Raw genomic sequence first — 26,524 nt, 5'->3', positions numbered from 1 at the left:
TCTCCATCTTAGAGCAGCCTCCATCTGCTCCTTGAACAGGAACACGAATCTTCTCACTCTTCCATATCTATGCTTAGCCCTGGGCTGCCAGTCTTTCTCTGAAAGACTGGCCCAAGAATCCCACCTCCTCACCAGTGCCTTAACTGACCACCTTCCCCTACATTGATATATACGTGCTTCAGCCACACCCACTCAGCTAGTAAAGCACTAGCTTATTTCCTGATCTCCTACTATACCATTGCCCCCCCCCCCCAGCTCTTATAATATCAAACTGTTAACCAAGTCTATAACATCAGATTGTTACCAAATCCTTCATTATCATTCATATCATTTGTAGGTGCTGGTCTTGCTCTCCCAACACCCAATGGCACCAGGCTCTAGGAGAGGAGGAGTGATGAACAGTAAGGCCCTCCTTCCCTCAATTCTACCTTCTTTCTCTCCAGCCCCCTCCTCCCTCAAACTCAGGATGCTTCTTCCCCAGGTTCCTCCCCATAGTCTAGGCCTTCCTGTCCCCTCAAACCTTGGTCTACTCACCAGTGATGGTAATCTTGGCCGACCATTTGGAGGTGCCATCCAGTACACTCTGCTTCACTGTTTTCATCTGTTGCACATGGGCAACTTTGCTCACAGTAAAGACATCCCGGATAACTTCAAAGATCTCTGGCTTATTCCGCTCTCGGATCTTCATGCGGTCCTTCATGGCCATGATTATGTTCTGGGTCCGGTCCTCAGCTCCATGTTTAGAACTCTTTTCTGCAGCCCCTGAAGGATCGTCAGAAATAGAAAGATAACCAATAGGCAACCCACCAGACAAAGGGTCAGGCTGAAGAATGCAGCTTAACAGAGGTCACTAAGAAGTGGATGAAGCTTAAGACTGGGGTAGCTCTTGGAAGAGTTCACCAACATGGGACCTGCTGAAGTTTAACGCTTGGCCAGTGGAATTTAAAATGCCACTCAAAGGGCAGCACAATCTTGGTAATTATTATGGGAGTTTATTATACTATTTCCTGAATTTTTCATAAAAAAAGAAACAAACAAAAATGTTTAGCTCAGCCTGCAGTTGACCTTGTCTTTCTTCTACCCTAGGTGGTGGTTGAGAGTTACCCTTCAAGTTTAAGGCAAAAATATCCCCAATGGGTATTGCAGTTATCAGGGAGGGTTGGTGGATGGGCATGACAACTCCACCAATCTCATCCGACTTCCAAACCATGACAGAGATCCCAGAATTCATCATAGCACACACTGGATTCTGCCTCAGGGCTCTAATGCCTTTAGTCTCAGAAAATATGTAGCATGGTAAAAAAAACAGAGCAGACTAGTCTGATGTATTTCATCATATGGGCTTGTCAGAAAGGGGCCAATCCTTCCTTTACTGGCTCTGCAGATTGGTTTTTATCTCTATTCTCCAAAGACGTAGGTCTTTTCTACAAGACCTGGAGCAAAAATTAAGGCCAACATCTGAATCCTAACCCTGAAAAGATGGCAAGCAGATCTGTCCAGGGAAGGCCATAGAAGGGCATTTCATTCCACTCCTCACTTCACAGAAGCCTTAGGCAAAAGATACTTTCTGATAAATGAAAATGACCTGGGTTGCATCCTAGTCTTGCCATTTAGCATATCCCATACACTGCTACTTTCTTGGACTGGGACCTCTGGAAGGCCCTTGAGGAAAGGATTGACACACTTGCTATGGAGCAGCATTTCAGAAAGTTTCCAGCAAGCAGCCTATGCAGCCTGCCTGGCTTCTAGTTCTTAGTAATTAAAGCAAGAGTCTGCTGGCACCTGTGCTTGAAATCCCTTATGATGGATTTGGGCAATCATCACCAGCATTCATCTTCAATCTTTTCAGAGCCCCATCTCTTCCACTGACTTGTTCTACCTGTTTCTTCATGTCTGCTATAGCTATGCCACTGGCACCAATCTAGGGCCCTCCAAACGAAGACATTTTAAGTGAACAATTAGTTGAGGCCTCTCCCTGGGCCCCATTTATGTCACATATCTTTCTTGGGGATAATGAAGTGCTTCTGAGTCTAAAGGTGTCCCTTCTTTCTCCCCATAATCCTTGAAGTTTTCATTGCTATGACTTGGCTCTGAGTAAAATGTGGAAGACCTGAGGGGCAAGAAAATACATTCCCACATCCCTAAACCCTGCTCCCCCAGAGGTCCAGGCACAGTGGTTACAAGTCCTGCAGGAACAAAGCAAGGAGACAAGAACTTGGAGGGCTACTAACTCCTTCGGCAGAAACTTGTTCCTTTTCCTGCTCCTATTCTCCCCACTCCATGATGGTAGCACAAATCACCTATTTAGTCAGGGCCTGGGAGTCTGGCACATTCTCCTCTGGGACCTCTGCCTGATCCATTTGTCACTTCTGTTCCCAGCACTGTTGTCTAAAACCTGCATCTATAGGCAAGGAATAAATGCTGCCTTCCCTGGGTCCTAGAGTCTATACCTCAAGAGGTTCTTCTGCGAAGCCTGGAACCTCACAGAACTTTCTCTTCCCATTAGTTTTGGTCCCCAATTAATCATGCTCTAGTCATTTGGGCGATATGGCCTCTGCAGTGTGTACACTACTCAAGCACAGCTTCTGGGATCACCTGAATCCTGGAAGAGATTCTAGTTCTGCCAGAGGGCCACAGAAAGCTCGAATTTGTTTTCCTAAAGGTGCTTAAGACAGTGTGTTGTAAGACTTGTTATTTGGAAAGGCAATGCCCCTTGACTCAGGACCCTAGTTTCTTTGAAAAAGAAAGAACTTCATAATCAGGTAGACTAGAGGAATGATAGTTGAGCCATCTTAGCTCTTTGTTGCAAGACTATTTGGGAGAGGGCCTGCTGCCTCTGCTCTATACCCCTCATCCCACAGGGACACTCACGTTGCAGGCAGTCGGCGTTGAGCAGATCCTGGCACTTCTCATGGCACTTGACTCCACACTCACTGCAGCGCATGCCCTGCCGGGCAATGCCCCAGAGCAGACCTTCACACTCATAGCAGTAGGTAGGGGTAGTGGCCGTCCAGACCTCAAAGTTGTGGGGTGTGGTACACGAGATGGGGTAGATTAAGGCCTGCAGGGTTTTCTTATACACATGGGATTTCTGAAAGACACATACCCCATCACCCGCCAGCAACTTTAGGTCTCTAAGAGATACCAGAACTGAGATCCCTGCAGGGTAATCAAGACCCTGGTTTCTCCTCTGGCAATAAAGGAAATACTCTAGTCTGGCCCAGCCCACAGCCAAGAAGCCCCTGGAAGAAAGAAGCTCCTCAATGTCATGTGCTCCTGGTCATCCAAGAGAGATCTGACCCAAATGCTACATCTGAACCTTTTCCCAGCATTCAAGCTTTCTAAGAAAACAGAGGGTACTAGGCCCACCATAAAACCCTGAGTTCAGTGGTCACATACTCCAATGTAAGACTTGGGCTTACCTCTGTTCTGACCCCTTGCCTCTTTCAGTATGGAAAACTCAGACACAAAGCTATTTATCTGTTTCATTAACAATGTGTGCCTAACACTCATGAATTCTCAGTTAGAGTGGCTACCAGTCTTTAGGCCAGTGAACTCATGACAGCCCGTGGGTCACTTACCAGCTCTTCATCTTTGAGAGATGTGCGTGTAGCCATTGCAGAAGTAATCCCTGCCTTCCGGGACTGGACCAACGACTATGAGAGAAGACCGGCTGTCAGCCCTGGCTACTGCCAAGGGCTGGCAAATTCCTGGCAAAGGAGTTTCAGTGACCAAAGTGATTTGACTGTTTGACTTACTACCTTCTAATTTTACTGTCATTCACAGGAACCACCCATGGGTAACAGGTGATAAGAGTACCAAACAAACTGAGGGTTGACAGACGATGGGAGAGAGGGGGAAGTGGGTGATAGGCATTGAGGAGGGCACTTGTTGGGATGAGCACTCGATGTTGTATGGAAGCCAATTTGACAATAAATTATATTAAAAAAAAAAAAGATCCAAAACACAAGGCCCTTAGGAGATTATTCTAACAATGTCAAAATGACACTTCTCTTAGGGTACCTATCATCCAAAGACTCTCTCTTTCCTTCACTCTTTTTAGGTTTCCCACCCCTTGTTTATAGGAAGACAAAGGAAAATGACAAGTTTAGAATTACAGTAGGAAATACATCATTAAGAATAGAATAAACTAGGGGCGCCTGGGTGGCGCAGTCGGTTAAGCGTCCGACTTCAGCCAGGTCACGATCTCGCAGTCCGTGGGTTCGAGCCCCGCGTCGGGCTCTGGGCTGATGGCTCGGAGCCTGGAGCCTGTTTCCGATTCTGTGTCTCCCTCTCTCTCTGCCCCTCCCCCGTTCATGCTCTGTCTCTCTCTGTCCCAAAAATAAATAAAAACGTTGAAAAAAAAATTTAAAAAAAAAAATAAATAAACAATAAAAAAAACACAAAAAACAAAACAGAACCATCACTGAGAACAATTTCATGCTATCCTTTATCCCTGGGTACCACCCATGCCCACACAATCCCAGGTGGCTATAGAGGCCAGCAGCCCAAATGAGCAAGATACTCAGCTAACGGGGCAACATAACCACAGTCAAATCAACCAGGGCAGGGGGTTAAGTCTGAGAGCTGGGACTGCTCTGCTAGCTAAGCCCTTGTGTAGAGGGGCCTCATGTTATCTGCCAAACCCAAGCTTTAAGAACAGCCCCCGGAGGGTGGACACTGGGTAGACAGGAAGTGTATCAGCCTAAACAGGAAAAACAGTTGGGAAGGGCCCAGGTGGTTTGAGATTCTTAAAGAGGATGGAAAGGGGCTCTGGAAACACTCACCATAGCCTGTGCAGAGGAGAGCAGAGAAAGGAACAACAGGATGTTAAAGCCACCCCCAAAAGCATGAAAAAACTTGCAGAGGCAACTGGGAGGTAGTCTTCCCAGTAGTCTGATCCATGTAGGGTACAACATCCCAACCCCCTCTGCCTCTATCCACTAAAAATTATCTTCAATCCAGCCAGCTATCCAGCGCCTAGAGCTTCTACTCTAAGGAGAGTTATGCCAGAAAATGAAATATAGGCAAGGTTAAAATATGGAGGATGAAAGTAGGACATGACTAAGATACTGCTATCCAACTAGTTAAGCAAAGAAGAGCTGGTGTACAAAAAGGTGGGGTGGGGTAGAAGCAGAGAAAAAGCATGAAAAGAAAAAAGAGATGCAAGATAATGAAATAAAGTAATAAAGAAGAGATGACATCAAAACTCATCTTCATCCAACCAGCTTGATGGTAAAAAGAGAGGTATATTAGAAAGGAGGAAAAAGAGAAAGGAAAAGATACACAAGCAGTAGGAAAGAAAGGAAGGAAAGAAAGAAAAAAAAACAAGAGAAAATGGCAGAGGATAATTCCATTCAGCCAACTAAGGAGAGAGACACTGGTAGAGGGGAAAAAAGCAGGAAATGAAGAGGAAATGGGAAAAGGAGTGCATAGAAAAAGAAAATAGACTGAATGGGGGGTGGGGACAGAAAACAGGAGCAGAAAATGGTACTAAGAAAAGGGGTTCAAGTCTTACTAAACTTCTAGCTTTTGAGCTCTAGGATTGTGGGGGACCCTGGCCCCCACTTCACCCCTCACTACCCACTAGGCTATGCAAAATTCCTTGAGTTGATCCTGCCACAGGAGGTATAATCCAAGATGGGAGCTTCCAGTCATCCTGGAGGTCCTGAGATCAGCTTTAACTCTTAAGCCTATTTCAATTCAATTCTACAATTTTTTATCATTACCTCTCAGTGCCAGACTCTGAGTTAAATACTAGGGACACAAAAATACTCCAGCAAGTCTATGTCTTGGGAGGAGACCATCACTTTATCTTTAAGGAGTAGCATCAGTGGTGCTCATTGCTAAACTCAATGATCTAGGTCAGGGCTAGAGGCAATTTCCATTCCAGGTCATCAAAAGAGGCTACAGAGAAACCCAGAGGAATAAGATACCTAGAAGACAACTCTGGTTTGAGATAACCCAGGTTTGAGGGCCCAAGCTATAGTTCCAGGTAGGAGCTTTAGCTAATGAAGAACCTGGGGCTCTAATAAGGAAATAAGGTCCAACTAAGGTCTCATCACTAAGTCTCAGTAAAGCTTTAAATGATTGATCTTCAGACCAATATTTGTCACTAAATGGACCACTACCAGTCCTGATAATATGCCATGGCCTAATGGGAGATACCCCAACCCTATAGCCTAAGTCTTCAAAGAGTCACTCACCAGATCACTGACAAGTGGCAGTGGCTTCTTTCTACGTAGATCTGGCATGCTGTCAATGCCATAGAGCCCTCCAGCTGGCCTAAGGGGAGAAGAAAATATGTCAAGACTTGTTATGGCAGGTTCAGTGTTCTATTCTCCTTGCTCACCCTCTCCCCAGAGGAAGATGAACTGATTTCCACCATGTGCCTTTGAGAGGGGTAAGGAAGACACAAAGTGAGAGAAATAACACCATGGAATGATGAGCAATGGAATCTGCTCTCGGAGTGCCCCTCCATGTTTCCTTCTATAATTTCAGCCAAAAACAGAGAGATATTTTATCCCACAAGGACACTTCAAGGCACCTCTGTTTACTTGAAGGCCCTTGTGCTGCATAATGCAAGGAGGGAATTAGTAGTTACGAGGGCCCCTCCCTAAACTCAGGCCACAGACTCTGCTCCCCAAAGGTAAGTGTTTCCTGGCCTGTGCTAGAACAGAGCCCACAGGAATGGCTCTACAGAAGAGCTGCTGCCTACGTGAGAAAGACTGCTAATGATATGTAGAAGGAGACTTTCTCTATCCTGAGTAAAAGAGTCACCACTTCTGTCCATTCAAACATCCTGAAGAAAAAGGTCTCCATGGAGAGGAGCTTGCATAACCAAGTGGAGGGAGGATAAGTGGGATAGGAGACTTCCAAATAACCATTTAGAGGGGGAAAGAAACAAAATTTAGGAAGGAAACAATAAAAGGACTCTGAAAGTCTAGCCTAGCCCTGTGGATACATCAGCAGGGACCAGGAAAAAAAGATTACAGTTGGAGCAACTGGAGATTTCTAAAACTTTTATACCATTTCTATGCATTCTGTTGTTCTTTGCCATTTCTTCCATAATTATATGAATAAAATTACAGAGAACATCCTGGAACACCATTCTCACAATGAGATAACCCGGGTTTTAGACCCAACTTTTCTACTAACTCACTCTATGTCCTTTGCCAAAATCCTTCCTTTCTTTGGATCTTGACACCAATTCTATAAAACAAGGGGAATGAACTACAAAATTTTTCCAACCTTTCAGGAGTTGTCATTCCGAACCTCAAAGAAAAGAACTCATATACTTGGCTTTAATGAAAAGAAGGAGATGGGGAAGGTGGTAAGGTAGTTACATGGTATACCATAACTGATCTGAAAAGAGACATGCTTCAGAAAAATAAGTACTGCCAGCAAGCTATATAGGTAAAGAATGGAGCCATAAATTAGATCAAGGCCAAGAGTTGGAACAGACAAGCTGCTATGTTGATTTCTAATAAACTAGCTTCCTGAGCACGGGAAATGAACTTTGCTTTCAATGAGACTACCAGAGCTAGGGAAGTTCTCAACTTGTGACAACTTCTAAGGACTAAGCTGAAGGAAAGATGACAGGAAGGCGTTTAGAAAATCAGTGCATGGCCCCATTTAAAAATAGCTTAGATATGTTCCATTATCATGTATGGATTTTATAATCATTAGAAAAAAAAGCTAAAGTCCTGAGGAAGGGCTGTTGAAGTAGCAAGTTTGTGGCTAATTCTAAAAACTGTAGTATGCACCACTCAAGGTTCTTGCAACATAAATGAGCTTTAGACAAGAGAAGGATAGCTTATTCCCATGACCTATTAAAAAAAAACACACACACACAAAAATCACAAGGAAAAGGAGTATGTAAAAATGTAGTAGGTAACTTTATGATCTGTTCTTCTTTCTTCCCTGATCATGAGGGAGAGAAGGCAGCCACTGGAAATTCTTATGTCAGAAGAACATACGTCTTATGTCTCCTTTATGGGACAAGGAGAAAAGGAAGATCCTGAGAAATAATGGACAGTGTATGTGCCAGGGAGAGGTGGGGGAGGGCACTTAAACTCTTTTCTCTCTTGGGAATAGTCAGTTATAGACAGCAGCTGAGCAGCTGAAAATGACTCTTTGCTGCAGTCACATGGGTGTGAAACTCCCAAACAAGAAGCACAGACAGAACACACAGAGCTCCTAAGGGATGCTACTTATGTCTTGACAAGAGTAGAATGGAGTAAGTAGGTGACTCACAACAGCTGAAGCAGGACAGAGCCCAGAGAGTAATCTAATCAGCTACACTATCAACAATGGAATAAAAGAGAACTGTGTCAAATGCAGATATTTTTCTAGTTTCCTCTTTTATACCTAAAAGGGTTATCACTAACTATGATGCATTGAATCAAATTCTAGAGGCAAAGATAGGGAAGCCCCAAAGCTCCCTCCCCTGCTTCAGGGGAACCATGCTATAAAGCTCTGTCTTCTGTCTTTGAGGAGTCAATCTGCAAAGTTCTCCCCTCTCCTCAGAGAACCAACCAATCCCTATAGCAGAGACTCTTCTTTCCCAGGATCCAACTTATGGAGTGTTTTCTACTGTTTCTCAGGGGGAAGCTAGAAGCAGCACGAGAGACTGTAAAATCCACAGAAACCTTGTAGGGGATCACTTACCCTCCTGGGAGCCACTGGGGCAGAGAGGGGTTACCATCATCTGGAATCTTTAAAAAGAGATAGAAAAAAAGTTAAATCCTAGAAAAGATGGGAGACAGCCATATTTCTTTGGTCAGGCAGTAAACAGTAAAGTAGGAATCTCAGAGAAGAGTAGGTCACATACACAATGTGGTGACATAGCCAGACTGATGTCTAAGCAAATGCCCTGATAAGCCAGACCAACAAGCAGGTTGCCAAAATGAGTGCTACTTTGTCTCCCTTCTCCCCAGTGAATAGGAAGGATATAAGGTCAAGCTCTAAGGCTAAGGTCCACTGGGAGTGTGAGAACTATCAGAACTTCCATCCCCCTCACACAATTCACTGGTATATGTAACAGTAAGCCAAGGCCAAAAAAAAAAAAAAAAAAAAAAAAAAAAAAAGATCCAGTTACGGTTCCAGGCCTCGCTTAAGCAAAAGGACCACTTCATACAGAGTCTGGCCTTCTTCTAGTTATATTCCTAAATTCCCTTAGCTATCACAGAGTGGTGACTTGGTCCTTCTGGACTCCCATCTCATCTTGTGATTTGACTCTGTTCAGGTTCCTTGAAGCCCTAACTCACAGACATTCTACATTTGATAAGGTCTCTCTATATATAACAAGAAAACCCAGGGCAGGTTGGATACTTAGATTATCATTCTGGTGCTGTTTATGAGCTCTATAATGAGAAGTTGAAAACTGAGGTACCAAATAATTCAAAGAAGAAACTGCCTGAAAACAGTTTTTAAACGTTTCTCCACAAACAAGCAAAAAACCAAAACCAAAACAAACAAAAAACCCAAAAACAAACATTAAAAAACACACACACAGAAAAAAAAGCAGTGTAGACAGAAAGTTCCAAAGCTTCTAGGGCTTTCTAGAGAACCAATGGTAAATGCTGTTTAGGCTCAAACAGAGCTAGTGCTAGCAGGTCTGGGGCTTTGTGCCCCCTTCTTGTCCCCTAAACTCCCCAAAACTTTCCTGCCTCCTAAAACCTGGGGTCCAGTTAACTATCCTGGACCAAATGTGCTCCAGGACAAGGGAGACAAAAGTAAAGTATTTAACTTGTACAGGGGGTAAAGTTTTGGGAGGGCCCTGGCTGGGAGAAGTTATGGATAAAATTAGGTAAAACAGAGTAGAAAAGGGAGAGGTAGGACAGGCATGGTGTTGGGTAATGTAAAAGTGGGTAAGAATTACCCTGGGTCAGCAGTAAGGGTCAAGATGAACTTTGGATGTAAGACCCTTCTCAGACCGTTCTCAGGTTGTCTGGACTCTAAGTGAGCTTATCTGCCTATTGACTACAGCCCTTCACGAACCCATTTCACCTTATCTGGCTCTTGCCCTGGTTCTGTGGGTGAGATGATACTGGCAAAAGGACAGCCAGGCCCCAAAAGAAACCAGAAGTGGATAATGCAAGTCCCCTAAGGTTGCTTTTGAGGGGTAGCCTATCCCTAAATCCCCAGATCCTGCCACACAGAACTTACCTTCCCTTTGGAAACAGTCACTGTACTGAGCAGATTTTTACTTCCTACCTAAAATTAGATGTTTGCCAAAAACCACTGACCTTAAGGAAACAAAGTCACAAAAAGTCTCTGGGAATCAGGGTTCAACAAACTCAGATCATACACATTTCCTGTGCTTAGAGGGGACAGTGGGTCTGCAGAAGCCTGCAGACAAAAGCATAGAGCATGCACACACAGGTACTGAAGGAGGGTTGTGAGAATGAGAGGTGGTCTAGATAAAGTACCTACAGCGGGTACATTCATAGACACAACTTATGCCTGAGAGAAACACAAGGTGATCATGGATCCTGCACACAGGGCGATAAAGCATGTGCGCACACCCATTCGAAAAAGGATATTATTCAGTGTTCATCCGGGCCTGAATCACAGGCAAAAGCAAACCCTCACAGTCTTCAAGAACCAGTGCACAGCATGATTTATACAATGCATTCACATGGCATGGGGGAACCACATCACAGGTCTACAGAAGCTTGTGTTCACAGAGAGACCAAGAAACCTGCTCAGAAGCACAAAGCACATTCACACTTAGGGCCCCAGGCAAGAGGCACAAAATGCCTACAGCAATTCCTGTTCTCAAATACAAAGTGTATGCATGCTGGGCTCAGCAAGGGTTTACAGCATATGCCAACCTGCAGCAACAAGCAAAAAATGGACAAACACTGTGCAAAATAGAAGAGAAGGGCAATCAGTGTTTGGGGGAGTCAAACTGAGTACAAGTATAAGCACACACATGCTACATTGAATGTGCACCATGCTGGCACACACATTCTCACACTGTGCTCCAGGGACGTCTGCAGGAGCATACACAAAAATGGAGCATGCCCACAAACTGCTTTTAAGGAAAAACAGACTATCTACATGAGCCAAAGCTCAGAGGCACAGATCACGTGTGTGTGTGCGTGCATGTGTTCGTCCACACGCACACGCACACACACACACACACACACACTGTGCTCAGGAGAGAAGGGTAGAAGATAGACAACACAAAGGACCCAAAGGGCCAGAGGCACAACCTGAATGGCTCCTCGCTTTCCTTCTGCAAGGAGAGAGAAAGCAGGGAAAAAAGGGCAGAAAGGTTAGTAGATTCAGTCCCATAGCACGGAACCCAAAGAAAATGCCAGCTAAACCTTAAGGGACATGGAGGAAAGGAAGAGATCCTCTGAACAACTGGTTAGTTCACAGAGCCTAACTCCCAGAATCCTTACCTCCCCTATTGACTGGCCCCTCCTTTTAGTTTAGACCATTCCTGGTTTGGCAACTCAAACTAAAGGACAAAGCCTGCCTGGGGATTTCAATCACCTTTCTTCCCTTTCCAAAGTGGCCTGCATGCAGCATCAAGGAAACCAGTGCCACACACTTTGTTACCAAGGGTCACTCCAACAGGCTATCTGAGCTGGGCTAAGCACAGAGGGAGTTCCTTCCTTGGAAGCTACATGAGCTCACTCTGGATCTGGGATAAGTCCTCAAACGCCAAAGGCCTGGTGACTGAACCCTTTCCATTTCACAATGCAGGCCATGCATTTGCCCAGTAACCCTGGCCTGTTTTCCCAAAGCCTAAATTAAGTTAGGCCAGGTTAAGGCCTGGAGTTAAGGCTAGGACCGGGATACTCAAAGGCCATAGTTGGGGGCATCAACTGGCCACTGACCTACAAAGTTACCATGATCTAGATGACAAAACCGTGATGGCAACTCCAGGCCTGATTATCTATTAAATCCAGAACAATTCTCCAAAGGAAATTGATGCTTCCAGAAGGGCTTTAGCAAGTCACAGTAAAGGAAGATAAAGTCCAGAAATTACTCCTCCTAATCATCAGACTACATTGTCTCTAGGCCACATATGGATAGCTCCACAGGTTTCCTTCTCTAAGGCAAGTACATTCACCTGGGCTGATCAGCTACCCTCTTTCTCTTCCCTCCCTTTTAAAGATCCACTGACATTACATAACAAAAGGGAGAATCATAAAAACTAATTCCTAAATTTCCAATTTTTCAGCTATTTTTGATGACTTAATGGGTCACCTGACCTGACAGAAGAGTTAATTCAGGAATAGGAATCCTCCAAAATAGTGCAGCTATAGGAAGGTGAATGAGATGCAAAAGACACTTGCTGGAATGGGTCATATCTCTCCCACATTTACACCCACCTCCCTTATTGTATTCTGCTGTCTTTGAAAATGAAAATTAGGCAAGGAACACTTTAACTGACCCTGTGATTCAAATTGGAAAGGTTTCTCTCCTCCTCCACTATCTTGAAAATACACTGTATACATCATGTCAAAGTTACTTTGTGTCTTTCTGTTCTTCCCAGAGTTCCTCATAATACCTAAGAACCTGCTGACAAGGCTGTCAAGGCTCTCCATATATATATACAATGTTACCCTTGTAGCCTGAGGGCTTAGCACATCTCCCAGCATTTGTATGTAGTTAAAGGAACTGAACTTTGAGGACTTAGAAAACAACAGCTTCTCAGAACACGTCTTTTGCCAATCACCAGAGAAAAACGTAGGTCTGTTAGCCAGTAGCCTGTACCATATTCCAGACTGCAAGGAACTGCTGTATTAGCTCTTTAGTTTGTCCCACCCACTGGACAAATATAACAAAACCTTTTTTTTTTTTAATTTATTTTTGAGAGAGAGAGTGCGCACATAAGCAGAGGAGATGCAGAGGGAGAGGAAGACAGAGTATGTAAAGCAGGCTCCATGCTGACATCAGAGAGCCCGACGTGGGGCTCGAACTTGCAAACTGCGAGATCATGACCTGAGCTGAAGTAGAACGCTTAACCAACTGAGCCACCCAGGTGCCCCTCTTTTTTTTAAAAAAATGCTTATTTTGGAAAGAGAGAGCGTGCACGCTGCGACTGGGGGGGGGGGGGGCGGGGGGCAGAGAGAGAGGGAGACAGAGGATTGTAGAAGTGGGCTCTGCCCTGAGAGCGGAGAGCCCAATGTAGGGCTGGAACTCACCAACTATAAGGTCACATGACCTGAGCCAAAGTGGGACTCTTACCCGACTGAATCACCCAGGCACCCCACAAAACCTTTCTTGTTAAGAGTCAAACTTTTTGTGCTTCCTAACTTCTTAAAATGCCTTAATATTTTTCTACTTAGATTTAGTTTTCAGTTTAAGTGCTATATGTCTAGGGGAAAAAAAAATTGCCTGACCCCTAAGAAGGATAGCACTCTTCCAGACCCTCCATTTTATAAGGAAGGGACATACTTCCTCATCATTAAAACAATCTTAACTCCATTGTAGTTGGGAGTGAAAAGACTTGAGGCACTCCACTGATATGAGCCTGCATTTCCTTACCTGTAAAAAGCAGATAAGAACTCTACCTCCTAAAGTTACAGCAAGGATTCATTTCTTCAACAAGTACATATTGAGAACCTACTACACACTAGGCACTGTCCTCAGTGCTGGTGATGCAGCAGAGAATGAAACAAACTCCCTGATCTTGATAAGTTTCTATTCTAGAGTAGGAGCTGATGATTAATAATCATGAAGACAATGAAAGTAGCTAACATTAAGTGAACACATCATGTATCTGACATTTTATTAGAGTAAGCTCATTTATTTCTCTCAACAACTCTACTGGGTAAATACTATTATCTCAATTTTTTTGTTGATTAACTGAAGATTATCACAGAAGTTAAAAAACTTGCCTAAAATCACAGCAAGTGGCAAAGCCAAAATTCAAAACCGGCATTTGGTGCCAGGATCTATAGAGACTCTGCTGCAAAATTCAGGTAAGGGTAAAAGATAATGCCCCTGTGGTGATGCTACAGTTACTATTAAAGTTTTACAAAAGGTTGTCAGGAAGGCCTTATTGATAATGTGACATCTAAGCAGAGACCAAAAGGAAATGAGTGAAGAAGCTATTCAGAGTTCTAGGAGAAAAGTACTCCAGCCAGAATATACAGCAAGCCCAAAGCCTGAGGTGAGAGCATAGCCGGTGTGGAGGAACAGCAAGTTTGCAATAGAGTACTGGTTCAAATAGGGCTCTGCAAGCTCATAAGCACTTTAGCTTTCATTCTGATACTGAAAAATCAATGGAAGCTTTTGAACAGAGTAGTGATATGCTCTAACTCATGTTTTGTAAGGATTACAAACTCTGATTGCTGTGGGGAAAACAGACTGTAGAACAAAGGTAGAAGCAGAGAGACAAGTTAGGCTATGAAATCATCTGGGTAAGAGAAAATGGTGACTTAGACAAGGATATTAGTGGTTAAGGCAGAAATAGTGGTAAGCTTTAGGTTACCTTTTAAAGGGAGAGCAGGTAGATTTACTAACTGATTGGATGTGGGCTATGAGAAAAAAGGAAAAGCCAAGAATGACTCTACGGATTTGGGCCTGAGCAGCTCTAAGAATCGAGTTGCCGTTTACTGGTAAGATGACTATAGGAAAAGTAGGTTTGGCAGGGGCTTGGGAAAAGGACCAGGAGTTTGGTTTTGGTATGTCAAATCTGATACGCCTATTTACTTCCAAATAGGAATGTTAAGTAGATGTAGAGTCGGGTGTTCATGGAAGATGTCTGGGCCAGAGATATAAATCTGGGAATACTTATAAAACTCATGATATTGAAAGAGATTATCTCGACCATGAGTATGAATAAAAAGAAATCAGGATTGAATCCTGGGATGCTACAAGATTGGGAAAATGAGGAGGGACCAACAAAGATGGTTAAGAAGGAATGGTCAATATAGAACTGGGGAAGAACCAATACAGAGAGGTGGTCTGGAAACAAAGTGAAGAAAGTTTTTCAAAAAGAAGCACCTGAGGCATAAGGACAGACTAAAAGATCAATGGAATAGAACTGAGGATCCAGAAATAAACTCTAAAATTTACAGTCAGTTGATTTTTGTCAAGCGTGCTAAGACCATTCAATGGAGAGAGTTTTTTTCAACAAATGGTGTTTGAATATCCATATGCATATGAATCAAGTTGGATCCCTATCTCCCAAACACCACACAAAAATTATTTCAAAATGGATCATCGACCTAAAAGAGCTAAAACTAAACAACGTTTAGAAAAAAACATAGGACGGGTGCCTGGGTGGCTCAGTGGGTTAAGTGTCCAACTTCGGCTCAGGTCACGATCTTGCAGTTCATGAATTCAAGCCCCACATCAGGCTCTATGCTGACAGCTCAGAGCCTGGTGCCTGCTTTGGATTCTGTGTTTCCCACTCTGCCCCTCCCCACTCACACTCTGTCTTTCTCTCACTCAAAAATAAACATTAAGGGGCGCCTGGGTGGCTCAGTCGGTTGGGTGGCCAACTTCGGCTCAGGTTATGATCTCGCGGTCTGTGAGTTCGAGCCCCGCGTCGGGCTCTGTGCTGACAGCTCAGAGCCTGGAGCCTGTTTCGGATTCTGTGTCTCCCTCCCTCTGACCCTCTCCCATTCATGCTCTGTCTCTATCTCAAAAATAAATAAACGTTAAAAAAATTTTTTTTTTTAAAATAAACATTAAAAAATATGTTTTTTTAAGAAAGAAAAAAACAAGGTTACTTCTTTGCAACCTTGGATTAGACAATGGTTTCTTAACTAGGAAATCAAAAACACAATCCACACAAGAAAAAAATATATATTGAATTCCATCAAAATTTAAAACTTTTGCACTCTATTTCATACCCATTATAATGGCTATCACAAAAGAGAGAGAGAAAGAGAGAAAGAAGTAACAACTGTTGGCAAGGATGTAGAGAAATTACAACCTTTGTGCACTGTTGGTAGGAATGCAAAATGGTGCAGCCACTGTAGAAAACAATATGGCAATTCCACTTCTTGTTATGTACCCAAAGGAAATGAAAGTGAGAATTCAAAACTGATATTTATACACCCATGTTCACGGCAGCATTATTCACAATAGCCAAAGGGTGGAAGAAACCCAAGTGTCTATCTACAAATGAATGGATAAACAAAACGTGGTATATATACACATACAATGGAATACCATTCAGCCTTAAAAAGAAAGGACACATGCTACAACATAGATGAACCTTGAGAGAACATTATGCCAAGTAAAATAGGCCAGCCACAAAATGACCAATATTGTGTGATTCTACTTATATGAGGTACATAGAGTAGTCAAATTTAGAGAGACAGAAAGTAGATGTGGTTGCCAACGATTTGTGGGAGAGGAGAATAGGGAGTTAGTTTAATAGGTACAGAACTTCAGCTGGGGAGATGAAAAAGTTCTGGATAATGGATGATGGTGATGGTTGCACAACAACATGAATAAACTTAAAATGTTTAAAATGATAAATTTTATATCATGTATATTTTACCACAATAAAAAAATTTAGGGGTGCCTGGGTAGCTCGGTTGAGCATCCGACTCTTGACTTTAGCTCAGGTCATGATCAAACCCTGCATTGAAGTTCCATGTTCCTCATGGAGCCTGCTTAAGATTCTCAGTCTCTCTCTCCCTCTGCCCTTATTCCCCACTTGTGCACGCTCTAGTTTAAAAAAAAAAAAAAGTTTAATAAAACATGTATGCTTCAAAAAACTCCATCAAGAAAGTGAAAAGACAAAGATTGTGGGAAAATACTCACAAATCACATATGTGATAAGGGTCATGTTCCAGAATATATAAAGTTGTCTTACAACTCAACAAAAAGACAACTCAATTTGAATAGACATTTCTCCAAAAAAATATAAAAATGGTCAATATGCACATGAAAAGATGCTTAACATCATTAGCCACTAGGGAAATGCAAATCAAACCACAGTAAGATACCATTCACGTCCAGTAGGATGGGTAAAATAAAAAAACACAAACATTAATAAGTGTTGGCGAGGATGTGGAGAAATTAGAACTCTCATGCCTTGCTGGTGGGAATGTAAAATGGTGCAACCACACTGGAAAACAGTCTGGCAATTTCTGAGAAAATGTTAAACTCAAGAGTTATCATATAACCCAGCAATTCCACTTCTAATATATACCCAAGAGAATGAAAAGATGTCTGCACAAAAACTTGTACACAAATGTTCACAGCAACATTATTTGTAATAGCCAAAAAGTAGTAAAGAACAAACCAAATGCCCATCAAATGATGAATGTATAAACAAAATATAGTATATCCATATAACAGAATATTATTCCAACCACAGTATCAATACATGTTACAACATGGTTGAATCTTGAAAATATGCTAAGTGGAAGAAACCAGTCACAGAAGGCCACATGTTATATGAATCCATTTATATGCAATGTCCAGAATAGGCAAATCCACAGAAACAAAAAGTCAATTAGTGGTTGCTAGAGGCTGGAAGCAAAGGAGATTGAAAAGTGACCACTAATAGGAAAGGAGTTTCTTTTTGGGGTGATAGAAATGTTCTGGAGTTGATGGCTGAATAATTTGGTGAACATACTAAAAAAAAACAACAACAAAAAACAGTAGTTGTGCACTTTTTAAGGGTGAACTTTATGGCATGTAAATTATAACTCAATAAAGCTATTATAATGAAAAGACAATCAATTACGTCAAGTTGCTGATTGACTGATTAAGAGGAGGACTAAAAATGAACCAGGAGTTTGGCAATATGGTGGTCATCTGATGGCCTTGACAAAAGCTATTTTGGTACAATAGTAGAAAGAAAAGAATCGAATTTTTATTTAATGCATGTGACAGTACTTAAAACAGTGCCTATGTAGTCTCCAAAAGAGAAGAGAAGGGATGAAAAATAAGAACTCAGTGGTAAGCTACTAGTAACCTTGGGCCCTAAAATGTTCCAAGCAGAGCAGTGAAGAAAGGGAAATCTTAAATGTTCCATTGTGGTAGTAGCCACTGTTACTACCAGCTTAGGGTGGCTACTGCTCTGGACTCTGTAACAAAAGTGTGTGGGTGAAAGGCTGTTCTTTGTGCTCACCTTGCTCCATTCTTCCTGCGCTATGGAATGTTGCTGGAGTCAGGCCTAGACCCAGCACCCTCCACCGCTCCCCCTGGAGCCCACAGGCCAGACTTGATCTTGGCTAAGACCCAGAACTTTGGCTTGCTTTCTTACTGGTGCTTCAGAAAACCTACCTTGTCTCATTATCACTGCTGCTGCCACCACCTGCTTACCACAGGTACCACAAGCTCCTGCATTACCCACCAGGGTATCAACTCGGAAGGGAAATTTGCAAGCTGAAAAGTCAGCTCAAGTGTGTTGTGTGTTCATGCTAACATCGACCACCGACCAACCAACCGCCAAGGTTAAAGGAGCTGGTAAGGAAGTACTGCTTTGATATTTGTTGTTTCTATTGTTGCTGTAATGTAAAAATTTCAATGCCCAGTGAGAAGGAAAAAGGGCTGCAAAGTTAAGTGGAGAAAGAAATCCCTTACAGCTGAGGAATTACAGAAAGCTTTCTGGAAGAGGTGATATTTTGGCTGTACAATGAAGAACTGACTAAATTTTGCTAGGCTGATTTGACGAACACAGCACCTTAGACTAGAAGGAAGCATCTATATGTGAATATGCTGAGAACAGAAAGTACAAGGTGAATTTTGTGAGACAGCAGAGTTTCCTCTTGGGTGGGGTATAGTGGGACGAGATAAGCCTGCAAATGCAAACTAGAGACCAACTGTAATGGTCCTGAATGCCAAGTGAAGGAATTTAGACTGACATTTCCTTCCTTCCTTCTTTCCTTCTTTCCTTCTTTCCTTCTTTCCTTCTTTCCTTCCTTCCTTCCTTCCTTCCTGCCTTCCTTCCTTCCTCCCTCCCTCCCTCCCTCCCTTCCTTCCAAGTAGGCTTCACATCTAGTGAAGAGCCCAGTGCAGGACTTGAACTCACAACCCTGAGATCAAAACCTGGGCTGAGATTGAGTCGGACAAATAACCAAATGAGCCACCCAGGTGCCCCTAGACTTTTTGGATAAGCTATAAGGAGTAGATCCAGGGATATTTGAAAGGAGCATGTGATTTTTTTTAATTTTATGACTTGGTATTACATTCATTATTCAGATTCTAAAAAGCATAAAAAGATATACAGTGGGAAAAAAATTTATTTTTCATCTCATTAGTTTTTCACCTAGTACTTTTCCCTATGGGCAATTAGGTATCAGTCTCCTATGTATCTTTGTTAGATATCCTACACAAACAGACACAGACACTATGGGTCTGTGTATTCTTTCCCTCTCTTTTTTATACAAATGTGGGGCATCTTATACATACTGTTCTGCACCTTGTTTTTTCATATGGCAATATGTCTTGGAGATATCTCCATTTCAGTAAAGAGCTACCTTATTCTTTTTATAGCTATATGGTACTGTATTCCATTGTTAGGGGGTGCCAGTAAGTTATTTAGCCAGTCTTTCTTAACAAACATTGTTTTCACTCTTTGCTACTAAAAACAATGCTTCAAAAATAGAACACATGTCCTTTCCACATGTGAAAATAAACCTGCCGGATATATTCCTGGAAGTGATTCCGGGGCACAAAGGGTATGTAGAATTCTGATACATTTTGCCAAATGTCTTCCTTAGAGGTTATACCAATTTACACTCCCATCCCACCAGCAATGTATGAGTGCCTGTTCCCTCACACCTTTGTCAACACAATATGTTTCATAATTTTAATTCTCCCTTAAGAACATTAATCAGGTTATATGCATAAGAGGACAACCCCATTTACATTCAAAACTGGATGAATACAGCATATGCTCTTTGGATAAATTTAATTTTGATTGGGAGAAATAATTTTAAAACTACATTATCTCCATGCTGCCTAGAAAAAAAAAAGTTCTCTCATTTCTTGATTCAAAACCATTCCATTCTCCAATTTAGGTGAGAAGCCTTTAGCTGGAGATGGAAGAAAAGGAATATGACCTGTGAAAGGCAGACGGCTCTTGGGCAGGGAAAGCACTGGACAGCTTCAAGTCGAAAATAAAGTTCTGTGTGAAGTCCAGTACTGGGAAGAAGAAAGTTCAGGATAAGGGAAATTCCTACAATGGCCCATCAACTCCTGGGGAACTAGCAATCTTATCTCAGCAAGAAACCCATGAAAAGAATAATTTTAAAATGCAATGGAGGATTGCATCAGCCCCTTTAGTGCCTGTGAGCAACATGCCCATTCCTGCCTCCTACACACCAACTTCACACTGGCATATCCTAAAAGTCCTGCAGCTGTAAACTACTTCTGCCCACATGTTCCTCCCTCTTTTAAAAAGGTAGCTTCTAAAGCCGCACCCACCCCCAAAAGATTGGAAGTTCCGTTTGAGATAGGAATCCCTTTCCTGTTGCTTTAGAACCCTCTTTCATTCCAGTTCCCACAGGATTAGTTTAAAAATCTGTATTCAAGTAATTTAGACGGATTTAAGCTGTGGGCCTCCCCCATCACCTTGTGAAACTCACCACCAAGCTGGGTCTCACACTTGTCTGATGGAGACCATACCCAGCCAGCTGTGACCCCATTAAACATTGATTTGGAATACCTGAGTGTATGTCTTCTACTGAGAGATGGTTTGCCTTCTGTACTAGTTCGTGCAAAAGTTTTTTCTGTCTCAGTCTTTTCTCTCTCAGAACATTTTTAAAGTTGTTGATGCACTTGTTGAGGTAGATGGTCTCTGCACACACTTGCTCTAGGCTTAGTCTGCTCTGCTTGGGAGATTCAGGCCTGGAACAAGTTTCATTTCCCAGACATGGAGCCAGAGCAAAACCTGGCAACGCATATGCAATAGGCGAGGAGTTAGAAGCCAGAGAGAAGTTGCTGGGATCCTGAAAGGTTTGGTCTCTCTGTGAAGAGATGCCCACTCCACCAGAGACCATACTGAGCAAGCTCTCACTCTCCTGACTCCCAGGGCTCTCCACAGAGAAATCCTGAGCACCCTCTGAACTCAACGTCCCAAGAAGTCTATCACTGTTCTCTGACTGAGAACCACTTTCATTGCTTTCCAGGTCCTCAGGACTGATGGACCCACTATTCTCAAGCTTCTGAAACACACCCTGCAGAGCTGAACGAAAGTGATGAATTGCTCGGCCCAGTTTGCTTTTGTAAAACTTAATTTCTAGATCTTCATCCTCCTGCGAGCCAACCAGACCACAGGAGGACTTTTCAAAGACATCTTTAAGGACCTGAGTAGCATGTTCCTCCTCCTCATTCAAGTCAATATGAACCATGTCACTGAAAGTCTCAGGCCCTATGATAATTTCCTCCATCATGCGATCACGGCTCAGAGTTGCAAACCTTCTGGACTTGTCTGTCAAAAGGTCCTCAAGCTGCTTTGAGCTTAGAATATCAAGCCCAGCTTCACAGGCCAGGAGCTCGTCTTCTGTCTTCAGCAACCCAGACAGTGACAGACAGCTGCCAGCCTCGCTTTTATTGCTGCAGTGGTTTCCTCTTTTTCCTACACTACATACTTCAAATCCTTCGCTGGACTGTTTGAAAACCTGGGATGTCCCAGAACCCTCTTTTGAGATTAACACTAGGGAAGGTTCCTCAAGTTGATGGAAGGTGGACAGAGTAGCCTCTTTCCCTGTCAGCTCACCACCACAACTGTCAATGATAACTTGGGAGGTTCCTAATGTTCCTTTTACTTCATCTCCTGGCTTAGACACATCACTTGACTTTATGAAATTATTCTCGGGTGGGAAGGAAAGGCCTTGCTGCTCAGGGGTTTGAGGTTCTCTGTGTTGATTTTGAGCCCTCATTTGAGATGCTCCTGTTATGGGTCCTGTGTCCCCTGTTTCCATCTGAAGAAGTGATTCATGCTGGTTTAAAGAATTTGAATTATGGTCCTGAAGTTGCTGCAAAAATGACAGAGACTCCTTTGGGGGATTCTTATAGCATTGTGGCCAGCTTGGTTCTTCTTTGGTGGCAATCCGGACCCCTACACTCTGCAAAAGGATGGATTTCTGCAAGATGAAGTCTCTGTGCTCTAGATGGGCAAGTTTCACAACAGTAGGCCTGGGGGCTGGGGCTTTGCCTGCCCTGTAAGCCTCTTTGATGTACCTGTTGCACTGCATGCCATTAACACAGAGGTGCATGGCCAGGAAGCTGTGCACCAGCTCCATGGTATTTTCCCCATCTTGCTCTGGAAGTCCGTACAGATACAGAATGGCTTCTTCACTGGGTCTGTCCACATGGGGTTCCTGGGCCTTTTCCCCCACACATACCTTAGCCAGAGAGCTGCTGCCCACCTGCAAGCCTTCTATTTCACTCAGAACTGAGTCTACACAGCTAGACACTTCATCCACTGAACCCCGGACTTGGCTCAAGTGCTGCTGCAGTTCAGCAATTTCAGTTTGGAGACGGCTGATGCCTTGTAGCTCTCTGATTATATAGTCTACTATATCCCCCAAAGGCTCTCGCTGTTCACAGCTGCAGCCTTGGTGAGGGCCTCTGGACAAAAGGGACTTGGCTTGATTCCTTTCTGAGGGCTCTTGACAGCTTGTGCTAATGCTGACAGATGAGAGGTCCTGAGAGCCCGACCCTGAAGCACAGGCAGTGGAGCCCAGAGGAAGCTGACTGCTGGTCTGCTGCTCAAAGCTGCAATGCTGAGCCAGGCCTCCATCTCTATCCCCACTAATGGCTGAGGCTGTGGACCCACAGTGAGGGAGCAGGGAGTTGTCCTCTGGTAAGGATTCAGTAGGGCCTGAGGACTTGCTCTTGATGCCACACATAGTCTCTGACTTAGCCTTATCTGGGGACAGCCTGGAGGAGGGTCCCAAGGTGACCATGATTTCCTCCTCTGACTCTTGCAACAATCGTTTCATTTTTTCCCTCAGGGTCTGAGGGATTCTCTGCTTCTTCCTTTTATTTCTGGTCAGAATGCTTACCAGAGATTGTCCTGGAAAGCAATAACCTGCCCTAGTCTTTTCAGTCTATTTCTAGCAATTAAGGCTGGCTGATGTTTTGGGCTTAGCCCACAGTGCTGCCTGGAATGATCCCATGTGTAGTCTCCAAACCCGGCACATGTCCCTGGATCCTGGCTTGACTCTTATCCTGTAGCTAATGAAAAAGGAAAATAATGCACTCAGGTCAGAAAGCAGCAGAATAATTTTAATCTGAATCAAACTGTCAAGCAGGAATAAGAATATTACCTTCTAAGACTGTAGAAGTCAACCCTGACCTGTCTCCCAATGCTGGCCTTAAAGGCTGTAGGCAGTCACTTGTCTTTCCTTGGCTTCCCATCAGAGAAATGATGCATCAAGTCATTGTGTTCTGGGCAAACACCCAAAAACATCAAGATTAAGACAAACTCCTGGGAAGTAGGTGGGTAAGGTCAGTGAGTGACTGAACCTTTACAATTCAACACTAGGGTCGGGTTCAGGAATGAACAAATAGATGTTTAACTGCCAAAGCTCAAATTACATACACAGTGAAAGACAAAGACAAGACATGCAATGTTTATTTTCCCAGTTGGTTGTTCTGGTGAAAACTCAGCAACTCAGATGTTGGTTCCTGCCTGTGCTTATAGCACAAAGTGTTTCCCTTTGCTCAGTGGCAGCAACCCTTCACTTGGAGAAAAGACCATGGCAAGTATTTCAAACTTGGAGAAAAAAAGTTTTCTAAACTTAATTCTAGAGTAAGGTGGTATTATGTAAGCATAGTCATTGTCCAGACTCAGGTACATTAAGCATGTTTGGATCTGGAGGGGCATGTGGCCAAAGACACACATGTAGTGGACACACAGCAGGGAATGAAGGAGGCCCAGGAACAGCCTGGAGTCCTGAACTCCGTTTAATAGTCCCCAAGGGCTTGGTGCAGCCTAATCAACACACAGGTTTGGCTTTCCTCCTCCACAGTGCATCTCGTCTAATGCCTCTTTCAGAGCACCAGGTTAAGTGATTTTCCAGAGTAACAGAGGATTGCTCTAGCCCTCTGGCCTAGAGAAAACAATGCATAGGACAGGAAGGAAGTTGGTTATATCAGAGGGCTCCAAGGTCCTTTGCTGTTCTCCAAAAAGGTGAAGACAGCTTGCCACCAGACTTGCCCCTAATACCCTAAGCTACCAGGGACTACCACAGAGGTAAAGATGACTATTACCTTATATGGGGTGGTTATCCATTTCTTTTTTACTGGAAACATGCAAAGTGTAGGGAAGGAGCAGAGTATAAAGTACACAGAGAAAAGCTAAGAGCCCAGGAATGCATGGGACTGCCAATACTTTCTGCCTCTGCTAGGTTACCCTGGGAGGGGTAAGACTGGTTGGTGGGAGACATGTAATCCTTCATGTTCTTCAGTCGGAGATGATTTCCCCATTTTCTAGATTTGATCTGTATTTCTAAATTGTCTCAACTCCTGCCTCCCTTTCTTTTTCCCAGTACTCACGTTAACCCCAAAAGGGGAAAATTGCCTGTGAAGAACACAAGCTGACAGCTCCCACAGGAATTCATTTTAAGGAAAGGTCACCATCTAGTTTGTGGGCTTAAAAGTTAAAAGCACTGTGCTTTCCTAGACTAGGAAGAATCAGAAGCATGAGTCACAAGACTTGGGATAAAGATCAAACTGACCCCTTTTACTGGAAATAACTAGGCCAAGAACCAAAAGTCAGAAACTAGATCAATTCCCACTTCATGTCTTCCCTTCTTCCCTGTAGCTCATCTAAAAATTCTGCTCCATCTAGGAATTCCTCACCTAAGGATGCTACCCATTCTGTCAAATTAATGCCTTTTAAGCACTGTTGATTTACTCCTATGTCTCAAAGGGCCAGGATCAGCTATATCCCTAATCAGGCCAACTCACTGTACTCTGTGACAGGGGGAGGGAGAGGGATAAAGAGGAGATGTTCTATATGCACAACCAGAACTGCTGGGTCTTAGGATTAGTGCCTAGCTGTCTAAACAGCAAAGGTACCAATTCTAAGACTGACTCATCAAATTATTCCTTCTCTCCTTCCACAAGCACACATCTGTATTTCCAAAGCTACCCTCTTTTACTCCCCCCAACTGTGCAAGGTCTAGGTGCCTCTGCTTTGGTCTTGGTACCTGGTATTAGCTTTGAACAAGGTCCCTGGCCCAATAAGGACTGGAACTGGTAATCAGCCTTTCAAGTTTGTCTCAAAGAGAAAGACTGCTTACTGAACCAGATGAAAGTTCTGTGTATGACCACATGAAGCCATGAGCGAGTTCTACTAGATTGAAAATCAAAAGACTTAAGTCAGGTCTTGCTTCACCAATGATCTCGGATTAAACACCTGACTTCTCTGTTCCTTAGTTTCCTCACCTGTACAGTAGGGAAAATAGTCACAGGAATGTTACCAAGCATGCCACCACCCATAAAAGTTATGATTTGAGTAAACCATGACTTCTATCCTAGCCCCAAACCCCTATCTTTCCTAGTCTCTTTTAATGGTCTGTAGCACTGCCTGCAATCATACCACTGACATGTGTCATTCTTTGTTAATCCTATTTTCTTCTAGAAGTTTTTTTTCTTTTTTCTTAAGATTAAAAAAGGAAGCAAAACATTCAGTTCCCAGTATTTTGCTCAGGTAACAAGGGGCTTGCCATGTTCCCTCAGGCAGTCTGAAAGCATGCAGAAGGGACAGATACCTATAGGAGGCAAGTTTTTCTGTTCAAAGGCTGGTGAGGCCCAGAACCCATTGCCAGGTCTTCCAAGACCAGCCCCATTTAGGTTCAGAGAAAGCAGCTTTTCAGGAACAAAAATAAAACTGATTCTCCCGCTATTGCTTCAATGCAGGCCAGGTTAACTTCAGGCCTATTTGTTTTTCAGATCAATACTCCAGATAGGCTTGGTTTAACTTCCTAGACAGTCTTGCCAGCTGTCCCCTCCAAGACTGCAGTGCCCACAACACTGTCTGGCAAGTCATACAAGGGGCAAATGGCATAGTCATTGTGTTCAGGGTCTTTCCCTACAGCCTCCTGAAGGACTGAAGGCAAAGCTGCCTGGTTTCCTACATTACTAACAAATAGGAAACTTCCAACTAGAGCTGCCATAGCAACTTCTTCCAGCCTCAAAGAAAGATGCTTGCTTCCATATTAAACAAACTCTCCCCAAACCTTCTTATGGATTGGTAATCGCTACCCTGAATGAATTTAAGAATCACCTCCTGGGGATATGGGTTCCCCAAAGGCACAAAACCCACTCGGTCATCCAGATATTTAGGTTTTGAAGCAGAGGACAGACTTCAATGTAATGCCCAGAGAATCAACCAGTTACTTTGCTCAGAACCCAATAGGATACCAGAAGCCAGAATAGGCTGAAAGGGCAACCCTTAGGGCCAAGAGGCCCAAGTCAAGTCCACCTACTCCCCCAGCCTCTCTTTGCTACTACTGTCCACAGGAATGAAATAACAAGGGCCAAAGAATGAGGACAGTTTGATCTCTAAATCAATTCAATTGATTTGTCAGGCACCAAGTTATGTGCCAGGAATGTAAGACACATG

At 43.4% G+C, this 26,524-nt stretch overlaps 1 protein-coding gene across 11 annotated transcripts in view; it reads right to left on the bottom strand.

Moving 5' to 3' along the window:
• The window catches only part of UNC13B (unc-13 homolog B), a 253,420-nt gene that overhangs the window by 29,829 nt on the left and 197,067 nt on the right, over nt 1-26,524 (bottom strand). For 5 of the 11 annotated variants that reach the window (XM_045042889.1, XM_019816150.2, XM_019816151.2 and 2 more), the window contains 6 exons: nt 8,671-8,717; nt 6,207-6,285; nt 4,788-4,793; nt 3,582-3,656; nt 2,872-3,091; nt 535-762 (listed from right to left, as the gene is read on the bottom strand). In XM_045042889.1, coding sequence (XP_044898824.1) covers nt 535-762; nt 2,872-3,091; nt 3,582-3,656; nt 4,788-4,793; nt 6,207-6,285; nt 8,671-8,717 — 655 coding nt within the window. Of the gene's footprint in view, nt 1-534; nt 763-2,871; nt 3,092-3,581; nt 3,657-4,787; nt 4,794-6,206; nt 6,286-8,670; nt 8,718-11,222; nt 11,246-20,611; nt 23,042-26,524 lie in introns of those variants that run through there. The other 6 variants (XM_019816152.3, XM_019816153.2, XM_003995596.4 and 3 more) reach the window with 4 other exon arrangements.

Source organism: Felis catus, chromosome D4, assembly GCF_018350175.1.
Source record: "Felis catus isolate Fca126 chromosome D4, F.catus_Fca126_mat1.0, whole genome shotgun sequence".
NCBI classification, from domain to species: domain Eukaryota; kingdom Metazoa; phylum Chordata; class Mammalia; order Carnivora; family Felidae; genus Felis; species Felis catus.
This window is presented reverse-complemented; position numbering and strand designations above follow the sequence as displayed.